At 50.2% G+C, this 13,335-nt stretch overlaps 1 protein-coding gene across 4 annotated transcripts in view; it reads left to right on the forward strand.

Annotated features, from left to right (window-relative positions):
- The first annotated feature begins 6,946 nt into the window (after positions 1 to 6,946).
- The window catches only part of CATSPERG (cation channel sperm associated auxiliary subunit gamma), a 32,715-nt gene continuing 26,326 nt past the window's right edge, over positions 6,947 to 13,335 (forward strand). For 2 of the 4 annotated variants that reach the window (XM_001107270.5, XM_015123854.3), the window contains exons 1-3: positions 6,947 to 7,010; positions 8,312 to 8,595; positions 8,684 to 8,737. In XM_001107270.5, coding sequence (XP_001107270.1) covers positions 8,326 to 8,595; positions 8,684 to 8,737 — 324 coding nt within the window. In that variant the 5' untranslated portion in view covers positions 6,947 to 7,010; positions 8,312 to 8,325. Of the gene's footprint in view, positions 7,011 to 7,092; positions 7,777 to 8,311; positions 8,596 to 8,683; positions 8,738 to 13,335 lie in introns of those variants that run through there. The other 2 variants (XM_015123846.3, XM_028839624.2) reach the window with 1 other exon arrangement.

The following is a 13,335-nucleotide window of genomic DNA, read 5'->3' on the forward strand; positions in this document are numbered from 1 at the left end:
AGCCATGTAAGGGAGGAGGGGTGGGTGCGGGGACACTCAGAAGCCAGGTGGACAGGCCATAGGCCTCACAGACTGGAGGAATGCGGCTAGGGAAGGGCCCATGGAGTGGCCAATTATCCCTGAGATGGGGACCTGGGAGAAAGAGCAGGTTTTATCGGAGATGCTGAGGCTGCTTTAGTATATGGTGGGTGCGAGGGGCAAAAGGGACACCCAGGGGTGTATCAAGAGGTCATAGGCAGGCAGGCCAGGTGTCTCACACCTGTAATCCCAGCACTTTGGGAGGCCAAGGCGGGTGGATCACCTGAGGACAGGAGTTCGAGACCAGCCTGGCCAACATGGTGAAATCCCCTCTCTACTAAAAATACAAAAATTACCTGGGCGTGGTGGTGCACACGCCTGTAGTCCTAGCTACTTGGGAGGCTGAGACAGAATTGCTTGAACCCGGGAGATGGAGGCTGCAGTGGGCCGAGATTGCACCACTGCACTCCAGCCTGGGTGACACAGAGACTCTGTCTCAAAAAAAAAAAAGAGGTCATAGGGGCTGGGCATAGTGGCTCTCACCTATAATCCTAGCAAATCCTAGCACTTTGGGAGGCCGAGGTAGGAGGATTGCCTGAGCCAAGGGGTTCAAGACCAGCCTGAGCAACATAAAATACAAAACATACAAAAATTAGCTGGGTGTGGTGGTGTGCACCTGTGGTCCCAGCTACTCAGGAGGCTGAGGTGGGAGGATCACTTGAGCCTGGGAGGTCAAGGCTGCAGTGAGCTGTGATTGCACCACTGCATTCCAGCTTGGGTGACAGAGCAAGACCCTGTCTCAAAAAAGAAAAAAAAAGAAAAAAGAAAATACTTATATTGCATATACTATGTGCCAGACACGATTCCAAGCCCCTGATACATTCTCTAGATTTTACAGATGAGGAAAGGAGATCCAGAGACGTTAAATACTTGCCCAAGGTCACACAGAAAGTACAACACTGGGATTTGAGCAAGGTTTTGGTTGGGCATCTTTTCCTGTGGGAGCTCAGAAATATCTGTTGTCTAGCCCTTTCTCAGCCTCCCATCCTTCTCGGTTCCTTACCTATGTCACAGTTGACTTTGAGCTAAAGTCATCTCAGGGCGGCTAGGTGCCTATGTGAGCTGGCGTCATTTCTCACTGTTTTTCCTTCCAAATACCTCCAGGAAAAAAAAGCAAGTCCTTTTTGGTCCAAGACATTAAAAAAGCCAGGCACAGTGGCTCATGCCGTAATCCCAACACTTTGGGAGGCTGAGGCAGGAGGATTGCTTGAGCCCGGGAGTTGGAGACCAGCCTGGACATGTTAACATAGCAAGACCCCTCTACAGAAAATGTTAAAAATGAGCTGGGTGTGGTGGCGCATACCTGTAGTCCCAGTTACTCAGGAGGCTGAGGCAGGAGGATTGCTTGAGCCTAGGAGGTTGAGGCTGCAGTGAGTCATGATCACACCACTGGACTCCAGCCTGGGCTACAGATCAAGACCCTGTCCCAGGAGAAAAAAAAGGTCCAGGCACAGTGGCTCATGCCTGTAATTCCAGTACTTTGGGAGGCCGAAGCAGGCAGATCACGAGGTCAGGAGATCAAGACCATTCTGGCTAACACAGTGAAACCCCGTCTCTACTAAAAATACAGAAAATTAGCTGGGTGTGGTGGCACGCGCCTGTGATCACAGCTACTCGGGAGGCTGAGGTAGGAGAATCACTTGAACCCGGGAGGTGGAGGTTGCAGTTAGCCGAGATCATGCCATTGCACTCCAGCCTGGGAGATAGAGCAAGACTCCGTCTCAAAAAAAAAAAAAAAAAAAAAAGAAAAGAAAAGAAAAAAGAAAAAAAGTGTGTACTAAAAAAATTCAACAGGTACTAAAGAATATATGGTGGAAAGTAAGTCTTTCTCCTGCACTCAGACCATGAATGGATGTCTCAGTTCTTCTCAGGCACATTCGATGTATGCACCAGCCATATGCATGTGTGTGCCATTTACTTTTCACTCTACACAAGTAGTACCTAATATGGTGAGGTTGTTACGATTACAGACTTTAGAGGCAAAGTTCCTGGGTGTAAATCTGAACTCCGTCACTCCCAAGCTAAGTGGCTTTGGGCAAGTGATTTCATTTCCCTGTGCCTCAGTTTGCTAGTCTGTACAATGGGATGGTAATAGCACCTACCTCATGGACTTAAGAAGTCAGCAACTTCATATCTGTACAGCCCTTAGAGCTAGCAGTATGTGGCACTCAATAAAATGTTGACTAATGATGATTCTTACTTCTGTAATATGCTTTTTTTGTATCAATTATAAATATTAATATTTTAATGTCACTTTTCTATTCTTCTTCTGTACCTTGCTTTTGTCACCAACACAGTGTAATTCAGAGATAATTTCAGAGACACACAATAGGTCTTTTTTATTTTATTTTATTTTATTTTATTTTTTCTTTTTTGAGACCAAGCCTCGCTCTGTCACCCAGGCTGGAGTGCAGTGGCAAGATCTCGGCTCACTGCAACCTCCACCTCCTAGGTTCAAGCGATTCTCCTGCCTCAGCCTCCCGATTAGCTGGGATTACAGGCACCTGCCACTGTGCCTGGCTCATTTTTGTATTTTTAGTAGAGACAGGGTTTCACCATGTTGGCCAGGCTGGTCTCGAACCCTAGACCTCAAGTGATCCACCCGCCTCAGCCTCCCAAAGTGCTGGGATTACAGGCGTGAGCTACCACACCTAGCCACAATAGGTCTTATATCTTATGGTGCCTCTTCTGGGACACATGTCCCATAAATAATTTCAACATCCCCTGTTGATGATATGTGGGTGTTTTCCAGTATTTTGCTGGTACAACAATGCTGCAGCAAACATCTTGCGGTTTAAGATCTAATGAAGGCATCGAGTGAGGCAGGAGTTCAAGACTGCACTGGGCAACATAGCAAGACCCTCCCTGTACAAAAAATTTAAAAATTAGCCGGGTGTGGTGGAACACCAGCTATTCAGGAGGCTGCGGCAGGAGGATCACTCCAACCCAGATGTTTGGGAGTAGCTTGGACAGCATGTGAGACCTCATCTCTGCTGGGCATGGTGACTCATGTCTGTAATTCCAGCACTTAGGGAGGCTGAGATGGGAGGATTGCTTGAGGCCAGGAGTTTTAGACCAGACTGGTCAAAATGGTGAGACCCTATCTCTATTTTTTTTTTTTTTTTTTTTTTTTTGAGATGGAGTCTCGCTCTGCCGCCCAGGCTGGAGTGCAGTGGCCGGATCTCAGCTCACTGCAGGCTCCGCCTCCCGGGTTCACGCAATTCTCCTGCCTCAGCCTCCCCAGTAGCTGGGACTACAGGCGCCCGCCACCTCGCCCGGCTAGTTTTTTGTATTTTTTAGTAGAGACGGGGTTTCACCGTGTCAGCCAGGATGGTCTCGATCTCCTGACCTCGTGATCCACCCGCCTCGGCCTCCCAAAGTGCTGGGATTACAGGCTTGAGCCACCGCGCCCGGCCTATTTTTTTTTTAAGATGAAAAAAGGTCGGGTGCAATGACGCACATCTGTAATCCCAGCACGTTGGGAGGCTGAAGCAGGTGGATCGCTTTAAGTCAGGAGTTCGAGACCAGCCTGGCCAACATGGTGAAACTTCATCTCTACTAAAAATACAAAAATTAGTCGGGTGTGGTGGCAGATGCCTGTAATCCCAGCTACTCAGGAGGCTGAGGCAGGAGAATTGCTTGAAATGGGGAGGTGGAGGTTGCAGTGAGCCGTGATGGCACCACTGCACTCCAGCCTGGGTGACAGAGTGAGACTCTGTCTCAAAAAAAAAAGAAAATGATGATGAAAAAGAAACCCCCATCTCCTAAAAAAAAAAAAAAATTAAAAATAAAACTAATTAACTGGACGTGGTGACTCGCATCTGTATGTAGTTCCAGTTACTTGGGAGGCTGAGATGGGAGGATCACTTGAGCTGGGGAGTTCGAGGCTGCAGTAAGCAATGACTGCACCACTCCACTCCAGCCTGGGTGAGAAAGTAAGACCCTGTTTCTTTTTTTTTTTTTGAGACTGAGTCTGGCTCTGTCGCCCAGGCTGGAGTGCAGTGGCCGGATCTCAGCTCACTGCAAGCTCCGCCTCCCGGGTTTACGCCATTCTCCTGCCTCAGCCTCCGGAGTAGCTGGGACCACAGGCGCCCGCCACCTCGCCCGGCTAGTTTTTTGTATTTTTTAGTAGAGACGGGGTTTCACCGTGTTAGCCAGGATGGTCTCGATCTCCTGACCTTGTGATCCGCCCGTCTCAGCCTCCCAAAGTGCTGGGATTACAGGCTTGAGCCACCGCGCCCGGCAGACCCTGTTTCTAAAAATAAAAAATAAAATAAAAAATTAAAGGGCTCCTGTACATGGCTACCGAGGTTCTTCCCTTAGAAGACGTCACCGTTCCCTGGCCTGTGGGGGTGGGCTGGGGTGGGAAGGATAGACCGCCATCATCGGTTCATTTACATAAAACCACTATTATGTGCGGTGCCTGGCAGGGCTGAGGGACAACAGAGGTAGAGAAAGCCATACACCCTGCCCTCACGGAGCCTGTGATCCAGTGGAAAAGAAATACCCATTTCCAGCCATGAGTGGCCTAGAGGGGCCAAGAGGTGGGATGAGGGCTGGTCATGTATCACAGAGAAGACCTAAGGGAAGGAAAGTGGTGGGCCCTGTTAAAAAGCATGGAATGGGCCGGGCGCGGTGGCTCAAGCCTGTAATCCCAGCACTTTGGGAGGCCGAGACGGGCGGATCACGAGGTCAGGAGATCGAGAGACGATCCCGGCTAACACGGTGAAACCCCGTCTCTACTAAAAAATACAAAAAAATAGTCGGGCGCGGTGGCGGGCACCTGTAGTCCCAGCTACTCGGGAGGCTGAGGCAGGAGAATGGCGTGAACCCGGGAGGCGGAGCTTGCAGTGAGCTGAGATCCGGCCACTGCACTCCAGCCTGGGTGACAGAGCAAGACTCCGTCTCAAAAAAAAAAATAAAAAAAAATAAATAAAAAGCATGGAATGGTATTCCAGAGGGCATTACTGAGCCTGCACAGGTCTGGGTCATACTGAGCCTGAGCATGCATGGGTCACGCCTGATCAAGGATATTCAAGTCGCTCCATGTGACCAGACTGGACCACAGAGGTCTAAGGGGGGAGGGCAGATGAGCCAGATAGAATGACAGGGAGGAGTGTATGAGTGGCTCTGGAAACCGAGGGGTTTGGAAGTTTTCCTGAGGGCCTAGAGGGTCATGGAAGGTTCTAGAGCACTGGTTCTCAAGGTGTGGTCTCCAGACCATTAGTATCAGCATCACCTAGGAACCTGCCAGAAATACAAATTATCAGGCCCCACTCCAGATCTACTGAATAAAAAATTCTGGAAGTAGCCAGGTACTCACTCAGGAGGCAGAGGTGGGAGGATCACATGAGGCCAGAAATTCAAGGCTAACTTGAGATAGGGTATTGCTCTTTTGTCCAGGCTGAAATGCAGTGGTGTGATCACAGCTCACTGCATTTCTGTGTATTTCAGAGCTCACTGCAGCCTCAAACTCCTGGGTTCAAGTGATCTTCCTGCCTCAACCTCCCAGGTAGCTAGGATCACAGGGATGGGTCACCACACTGGGCTAATTAAAAAAAAAAAAAATTAGCAACAGGGTCTCACCATATTGCCCAGGCTGGTCTCAAGTGATCCTCCTACCTCAGCCTCCCAAAGTACTGGGATTACAGGTGTGCATCACCACAGCTGGTTTAATTTCTTTTCTTTTTTTTTGGAGACAGGGTCTCATTCTGTTGCCCAGGCTGGAGTGCAGTGGAGGGATCTCGGCTCACTGCAACCTCTGCCTCCTGGGTTCAAGCAACTCCTGCCTCAGCCTCCCAAGTAGCTGGGATTACAGGTGCCCGCCACCATGCCCGGCTAATTTTTGTATTTTTTGGTACAGACAAGGTTTTATGTTGGCCAGGCTGGCATCGAACTTCAGACCTCAAGTGATCCGCCTGCCTCAGCTTTCCAAAGTGCTGGGATTATAGGCATGAGCCACTATGCCCAGCCAGAGACTCCATCTGTAAAACAAAAACAAAAATTCAGGGTGTGATGCCCACCAACCTGGCTTACCGAGCCCTTTAGGTGAGTCTAATACATGCTCAAATTTGAAAAACACTGGGTTAAATGTCTGGTCTGGAATTCATCAAAAAGTCATGGCCTGAATCCTTACCTATAAGGCATCAGAATGCAAATGAAAATTAATATTTTACTCGAGCCAGGCACACTTCCCACAACTGTGTGAGATGGCTGTCCTTGTCCTGTTTTTTAGAGGATGGTGCTAAGTAGCCGATTCACTCTCACAAGGTCTCTAGGAAACCACACTTTTTAAAGGAGTAATCCCACACTTTTTTAAGCTGTAATCTCAGCACTTTGGTAGGCCGAGGTGGGTGGATCACCTGAGGTCAGGAGTTGGGACCAGCCTGGCCAACACGGCGAAACCCCGTCTCTACTAAAAATACAAAAAATAAATTAGCCAGGCGTGGTGGCGGGAGCCTATAATCCCAGCTACTCGGGAGGCTGAGGCAGGAGAATCGCTTGAATCCTGAGCGGGGGAGCGGAGGTTGCAGTGAGTCGAGATCGCGTCACTTCACACTTCACTCCAGCCTGGGTGAAAGAGCGAAACTCCGTCTCAAAAAAAAAAAAAAAGAATATTTGGGTAGAAGGACAAGTAGGGACGGTGCTTGCTGCCAGAACCACCAATAGAAACTTCTTGAAGGCCTTCCTGGCATAAACGTTGTCTCCAGCACCCTCTGCCGACCAGGCTCCGCGCTCTGAGTGCTGAGACTGTCCCCGGCCCTAGGTGTCTTAGGGCTTGCGCGTTACCTTGGAGACAGCGTGAGTGGAGGGCGTGCCTCTGCAAAGGCGGAAGTCGGCTGTGGAAGTGTGGGCGGCCATTTTGAGACCGGGCAAGAGGGGCGGGACTGGTGCGGCCGAGTGACAGTTGACCGGTTTTAACCAAGTGACTGGTACCACGGGGCCGGGGAGAAAGAGCGGTGCCATCCCGGGGCGGGGGGATGCCGGGGAGGGGGAGGAATTAGGAAGGGGAGGGGAGGGGGGAGGCGAGAAGGGGAGAGGCAGGGGAAAGAGGGGAGAGTCGTGGGAGCTGGCAGAAGAGGGAAAGGGGGAGCCGAACGTGAAGGGCGAAGGGCGGGGCGGGGTAGGAGAGTCGGGGTACAAAGCAGGCAGGTGTTCATGGCATGGGAAGGAAGAGTAAGAAGTGGGTCAAGAAGGTGTCGTGGTACGAGGGGAAGGTGAGACTCAAGAAGGTGCCGGCTAAGAAGCTAGGGCCGGCGTGGAAGGAGAAGGTGTGGGGCGAGGAAACAACGAAGGGCAAGGAAAGATCCCGAGGCGAAGAGACAGTCTTCATCGAGAAGGGGCAGGGCGAGGAGGAGGGGCGTGACCAGAGGGCGGGACGGGGCGAGGGGCCGGTGCTAGAAGAACCAATCGCCGAGAACCCGGGGAAGGGACGGGTCCATAAAGACCAGGTGGAGAAACAGGGGCGGGGCCGGGAGCGGAAGCAGAGCGAGGAGCAAGCCTTGGGCAAGAAACAGGAGCCCGGCCGAAAGCAAGAGCAGGGGCCGGGCCGGGAGCAGGGGCGGGGTCAGGAGCAGGGGCGGGGCCGGGAGCAAGAGCAGGGGCGGGGCCCGGAGAGGGGCAAGACCAGGCACAGTACCCTGCCCCTGGGCAGACGCCGAGCGAGGAGAAAGGGGCGATACCAAGAGAAGTGCGAGGGTAGGGCAAGAAGTTGGGGCAGAGTCGGGTGGAAGTACACGGGTGCGATCGCAGGCAGGAGCAGGACGGGGGAACACAAGAGAGGGGCTGTCAAAGCGAGAAATAGAAACCAAGACCAGGTGAAGAGCAAGAGTGGAATACAGAGAGGGGGCGAAACAAGGAGCAAGGTGGAGATAAAGGAAGAAACGTGGAGGCGGGGCGGAACGAGGCGCAGGAGCAGGAGTGTGGCCAGAAACATTAGTAGGGCTGGGGTCCGGAGCAATAGCAGAGGTGCGATCCCCACTAGGGTTCCGACGAGCAAGAGCAGGGGCGGGACCAGGAGCAAGTGCAGAGGCGGAGCCAGGAACAAGAGCAGGGGCGGGGCTAAAAGTCCGTGCGGGGATAGGGCCAGGAGCAAGAGCAGGGGCGGGGCCAGGAGCAAGAGCCGGGGCGTGACCAGGAGCATGGGCTGTGCGAGGCGCAGAAGCGAGGTGAAGTCTTAGAAGTGGGCTCCAGAGAGCTGTTTTGCGTGGGTGTTGACGCCTGCGTTCTCCAGGTTCTAGCCACATTATGTGCGGCCCAGCCATGTTCCCTGCCGGTCCTCGGTGGCCCAGAGTCCGAGTCCTGCAGGTGCTGTGGGCCCTGCTAGCAGTGCTCCTGGCGTCGCGGAGGCTGTGGGCGATCAAGGATTTCGAAGAATGCACCTGGCAGGTTGTCCTGAACGAGTTTAAGAGGGTAGGCGAGAATGGTGCGAGCGACCGCTTCTTTGAGCAAGAGCTCGTGGACACAGTCGGCAACTTGTTTCACATGCTGGTGGACTCACCCATCGACCCGAGGGAGGTGAGGGAACCAGGGTCAAGCGAACCAGAGGGATTTTGAACCCGCACTCCACTCATTTCTGAACATGCGGCCGAACCTCTCTTTGCAGAAATACCTGGGCTTCCCTTACTACCTGAAGATCAACTACTCCTGCGAGGAAAAGGTGAGTGGGTGCAGCACGGATAGGCTTATTCTATGAGCCTTCTTTTTCCCATCTCTAACATTTTGATTAATTTATTAATTATTTTTTTTTTTGAGAAGGAGTCTTGCTTTATTGCCCAGGCTGGAGTGCAGTGGCGTGATCTCGGCTCACTGCAACCTCCGCCTCCCAGGTTCAAGCGATTCTCCTGCCTTGGCCTCCCAAGTAGTTGGGACTACAGGCATGTGCCACTACGCTCGGCTAATTTTTGTATTTAGTAGATACAGGGTTTCACCGCATTGTCCAGGCTGATCTCAAACTCCTGACCTCATATGACCCACCTGCCTCAGCCTCCCAAAGTGCTGGGATTACAGGCATGAGCCACTGTGCCTGGCCCACATCTCAATATTTTAATAGTGGTAGCCCCATCCAACCCTGGTGGCTTTAAGGATTCAAGAAGGCTGTGTGCAGTTCCCAGTGACCCACCAAGCACCTAGTAGGTGCTCAAGTAAGCTGCTTTTTTTGTTCCATTTGTGTGTGTGTGTGTGTGTGTGTGTTTTTGAGGTGGAGTCTCATTGTGTAGCCCAGGCTGGAGTGCAGTGGCTGGATCTCGGCTCACTGCAAGCTCCGCCTCCCAGGTTCACACCATTCTCCTGCCTCAGCCTCCCGAGTAGCTGGGACTACAGGCGCCCGCCACCACGCCCGGCTACTTTTTTGTATTTTTAGTAGAGACGGGGTTTCACTGTGTTAGCCAGGATGGTCTCAATCTTCTACCCTCGTGATCTGCCCGCCTTGGCCTCCCAAAGTGCTGGGATTACAGGTGTCAGCCACCTTGCCCGGCCTTGTTTCATGTTTTTAAAGCTTTAAGTAGGAGTTTACCATATATATAATTCACACACCATAAAATTCACCATTATTATTATTATTATTTTTTTTTTTTTTGAGGCAGGGTCTCACTCTGTTACCCCATCTGGAGTGCAATGGAGAAATCACAGCTCATTGCAGCCTTGACCTCCTGGGCTCAAGTGAACCTTCTTCATCAGCCTCTTGAATAGCTGGGACTAGTTGTGTGCCACCACACCACCATGGGAGGATCGCTTGTATCCACAAGTTCAAGACTAGCCTAGGTCAGTTTGGCTGGGCATGGTGGCTCACATGTGTAGAAATGCTAAGGCAGGAGCATCATAATGAACCTAGGAGGTTGAGGCTGCAGGGGGCTGTGATCATGCCACTACACTCCAGCCTGGGTGACAGAGCTAGCCCCTGTCTTTATTTTTATTAATTAATTCATTAATTTATTTTTGAGATGGAGTCTCACTCTGCTGTTGGGGTGATGAGACCCAACACCAGGTCATGGGGGCAACGAAGTCCGGCGGAGTCAAAGGATTGAGAAAAAGACAGTTTGAGAGAGAGAAGTGGGACTAAAGAGCCATTGCTAGTGTATGGAGGCTGCAAAGGCCCGAGCTCTGGGAGCCCACGCTATTTATTGGTAATCCAACAAAGAAACAGGTGGTGAGAATGTGGAGGTCAAAAGGGCGCATTGCATTAAGCACATGATTGACAGCTGTGATGGTTTAGCATTTGCTCTGTTACTGGAGATAATGGAGAGCAGGTTCTTTTAACTCAAGATACAATCAATCCTGGAAGCACAAGGAGCAAGAAGCCAGCAAGTCTAGACACATTCCAGAGCCACGAGCCCTGGATTCTATCCAAGCCACGAGGGATTTTATGCCCTGGGCTTAGATTATGGTGCATCGGGGTAGCCTGCCACCCTTTAGCATGTGGCTTGGCATTCCGAAGGCCACAAGGGGTTTTAGACCCTGGACCCCGGACATGTTCCAAGACTCTTTTACATTATGTCAGACATGCAAGCCCTCCCTCAGCTTCTCCTAACACTCTGTGGCCCAGACCGGAGTGCAGTGGCGCGATCTCAGCACACTGCAGTTTCTGCCTCCTGGGTTCAAGAGATTCTCCTGCCTCAGCCTCCTGAGTAGTAGGAATTAAAGTTTTTAATTTTGGTGAAGCCCAGTTTATCAATTTTTTTTCTTTTTTTGCTTGTGTTTTTTGTGTCATTTACAAAGGCCTTGCCTAAGGCAATGAAGACTTACTCATAATTTCTTCTAAGAGATTTTTAGTTTTAGCTCTTACATTTAGGTCTTTCATCCATTTTGAGTTATTTTTTGTATATGTTGTGAGGTCCAAGCTTTTACATGTGCATATCCAGTTGTCCCAGTACCATTTGGTAAGATGATTTTTTTTTTTTTTTGAGATGGAGTCTCGTTCCACCACCCAGGCTGGAGTGCAGTGGCACGATCTTGACTCACTGCAACCTCCACCTCCTAGGTTCAAGTGATTCTCCTGCCTCAGCCTCCGGAGTAGCAGGAATTACAGGCACGCACCACCACGCCTGGCTAATTTTTATATTTTAGTAGAGACAGGGTTTCACCATGTTGGCCAGGCTGGTCTCAAACTCCTGACCTCAGGTGATCCACCTGCCTTGGCCTCCCAAAGTGCTGGGACTACAGGCGTGAGCCACCGTGCCTGGCCTGTTGAGATTATTCTTTCCCCACTGAATTGTCTTGGCACCTTTGTCAAAAATCAATTGAACATAAATATAAGTGTTTATTTCTGGACTCAATTCTATTCTAAATGAATTGATTTCCTCAATAATTCATTGCTCTAAATGCCTATTCATATGCCAGTACCACACAGTCTTTTTTTTTTTTTTTTTTTTTTTTTTTTTTTTTTTTTTTTTTTGGAGACAGGGTCTCACTCTGTCACCCAGGCTGGAGTGCAGTGGCATGATCTCGGCTCACTGCAGCCTATGCATTCTGGGTTCAAGTGATTCTCCTGCCTCAGCTGCCCAAGTAGCTGGGACTACAGATGTGAGCCACCACGCCCAGCTAATTTTTGTATTTTTAGTAGAGACAGGGTTTCACCATGTTGGTCAGGCTGGTCTCGAACTCCTGACCTCAAGTGATCCACTGGCCTCAGCCTCCCAAAGTACTGGGATTACACAGGCATGAGCCACCATGCCCGGCCTACACAGTTTTAATTACTGTAGCTTTGTAGTAAGTTTTCAAATGGGGAAGTTTGAGTCCTCCAACTTTGTTCCTCTTTTTCTAGATTGTTTTGGCTATAGTTAATTGTTTGGGCTCTGAAGCCAGGCACGTAATAACTCTGTGTTCTCAGGCTAGTTACTTAACCTGTCTGTGCCAAAGTTTTCTCATCATTAACAAGGGTATGGTAATAATGATATAGTGATTAAATATGTGTAAAGCATGCATGGTACCTGGCTCATAGAAAAGGCTCTGTGTGGAAATAATACCTTTTTCTATTCACTCAACACCCACTGTGAATTAGGCCCCCTTTTATTTCAGATGATACAATGGTGAATAAAATGGTCAGGTTTTTCTTGTGGATTCAGTTGTCTGGGGAGGCAGATAATCAGCAAGTAAATGCATTAAAAAATGAAATAATAGGCCAGGCACAGTGGCTCATGCCTGTAATCCCAGCACTTTGGGAGGCCAAGGCAGGCGGATCACAAGGTCAGGAGATCAAGACCATCCTGGCTAACCCGGTGAAACCCCATCTCTACTAAAACTACGAAAAATTAGCCGGGCGTGGTGGCAGGTGCCTGTAGTCCAAGCTACTCAGGAGGCTGAGGCAGGAGAATGGTGTGAACCCGGGAGGCAGAGCTTGCAGTGAGTCAAGATCACGCCACTGCACTCCAGCTTGGGTGACAGAGCAAGACTCTGTCAAAAAAAAAAAAAAAAAAGAAATTATTTATATATATGTGTGTGTGTGTGTGTGTATATATATATATATATATTTTTTTTTTGAGATGGAGTTTCGCTCTTGTTGCCCAGGCTGGAGTGCAGTGGCACTATCGCGGCTCACGGCAAGCTCCGTCTCCTGAGTTCACACCATTCTCCTGCCTCAGCCTCCCAACTAGCTGAGATTACAGGCATACGCCACCACCCGGGCTAATTTTGTATTTTTAGTAGAGATGGGGTTTCTCCATGTTGGTCAGGCTGGTCTTGAACTCCCGACCTCAAGTGATCCGCCCACCTTGGCCTCCCAAAGTGCTGGGATTACAGGTATGAGCCACCACGCCTGGCCAATAATTTTATTTTTTTAGAGACAGGGTCTTGTGCTGTCATCCAGGCTGAAGTGCAGTGGGTCGATCATAGCTCATTGCAGCCTCCTGGGCCCAAGTGATCCTCCTGCCTCAGCCTCCCAAGTAGCAGAGACTACAGGCTCGAGCCATCACACCAGTGGACTTTCAATTAGACGGGGTCTCACTATGTTGCCTAAGGCTGGCATGAAAGACTTTCTGAGAGTAATATTAATAAATGCAAAGAATAAAATGAGGTGATCTGTTAGAAGCGGGGGCACTGTTTTAGTGGGGATGGTTGGAGAAGGTCACTTTGGAGAGGCTTGAGCAGAAATGATCAAATGATGAATGAATGATGAATGATCAAACAATGAAAAGTGGGGACTGTTAGGAGAGCCAGGCAAAGCATTCTAGTCTGAGGGAAGAGCCAGCGCGATGGCCCAGAGGTAGGAAAGAGGTCAGCACGTGTTAGAAACTGTGAGGAGGCCTTTGTGGCTGGAGCAGA

This window comes from Macaca mulatta, chromosome 19 (genome assembly GCF_049350105.2).
Source record: "Macaca mulatta isolate MMU2019108-1 chromosome 19, T2T-MMU8v2.0, whole genome shotgun sequence".
Taxonomy (NCBI): Eukaryota; Metazoa; Chordata; class Mammalia; order Primates; family Cercopithecidae; genus Macaca; species Macaca mulatta.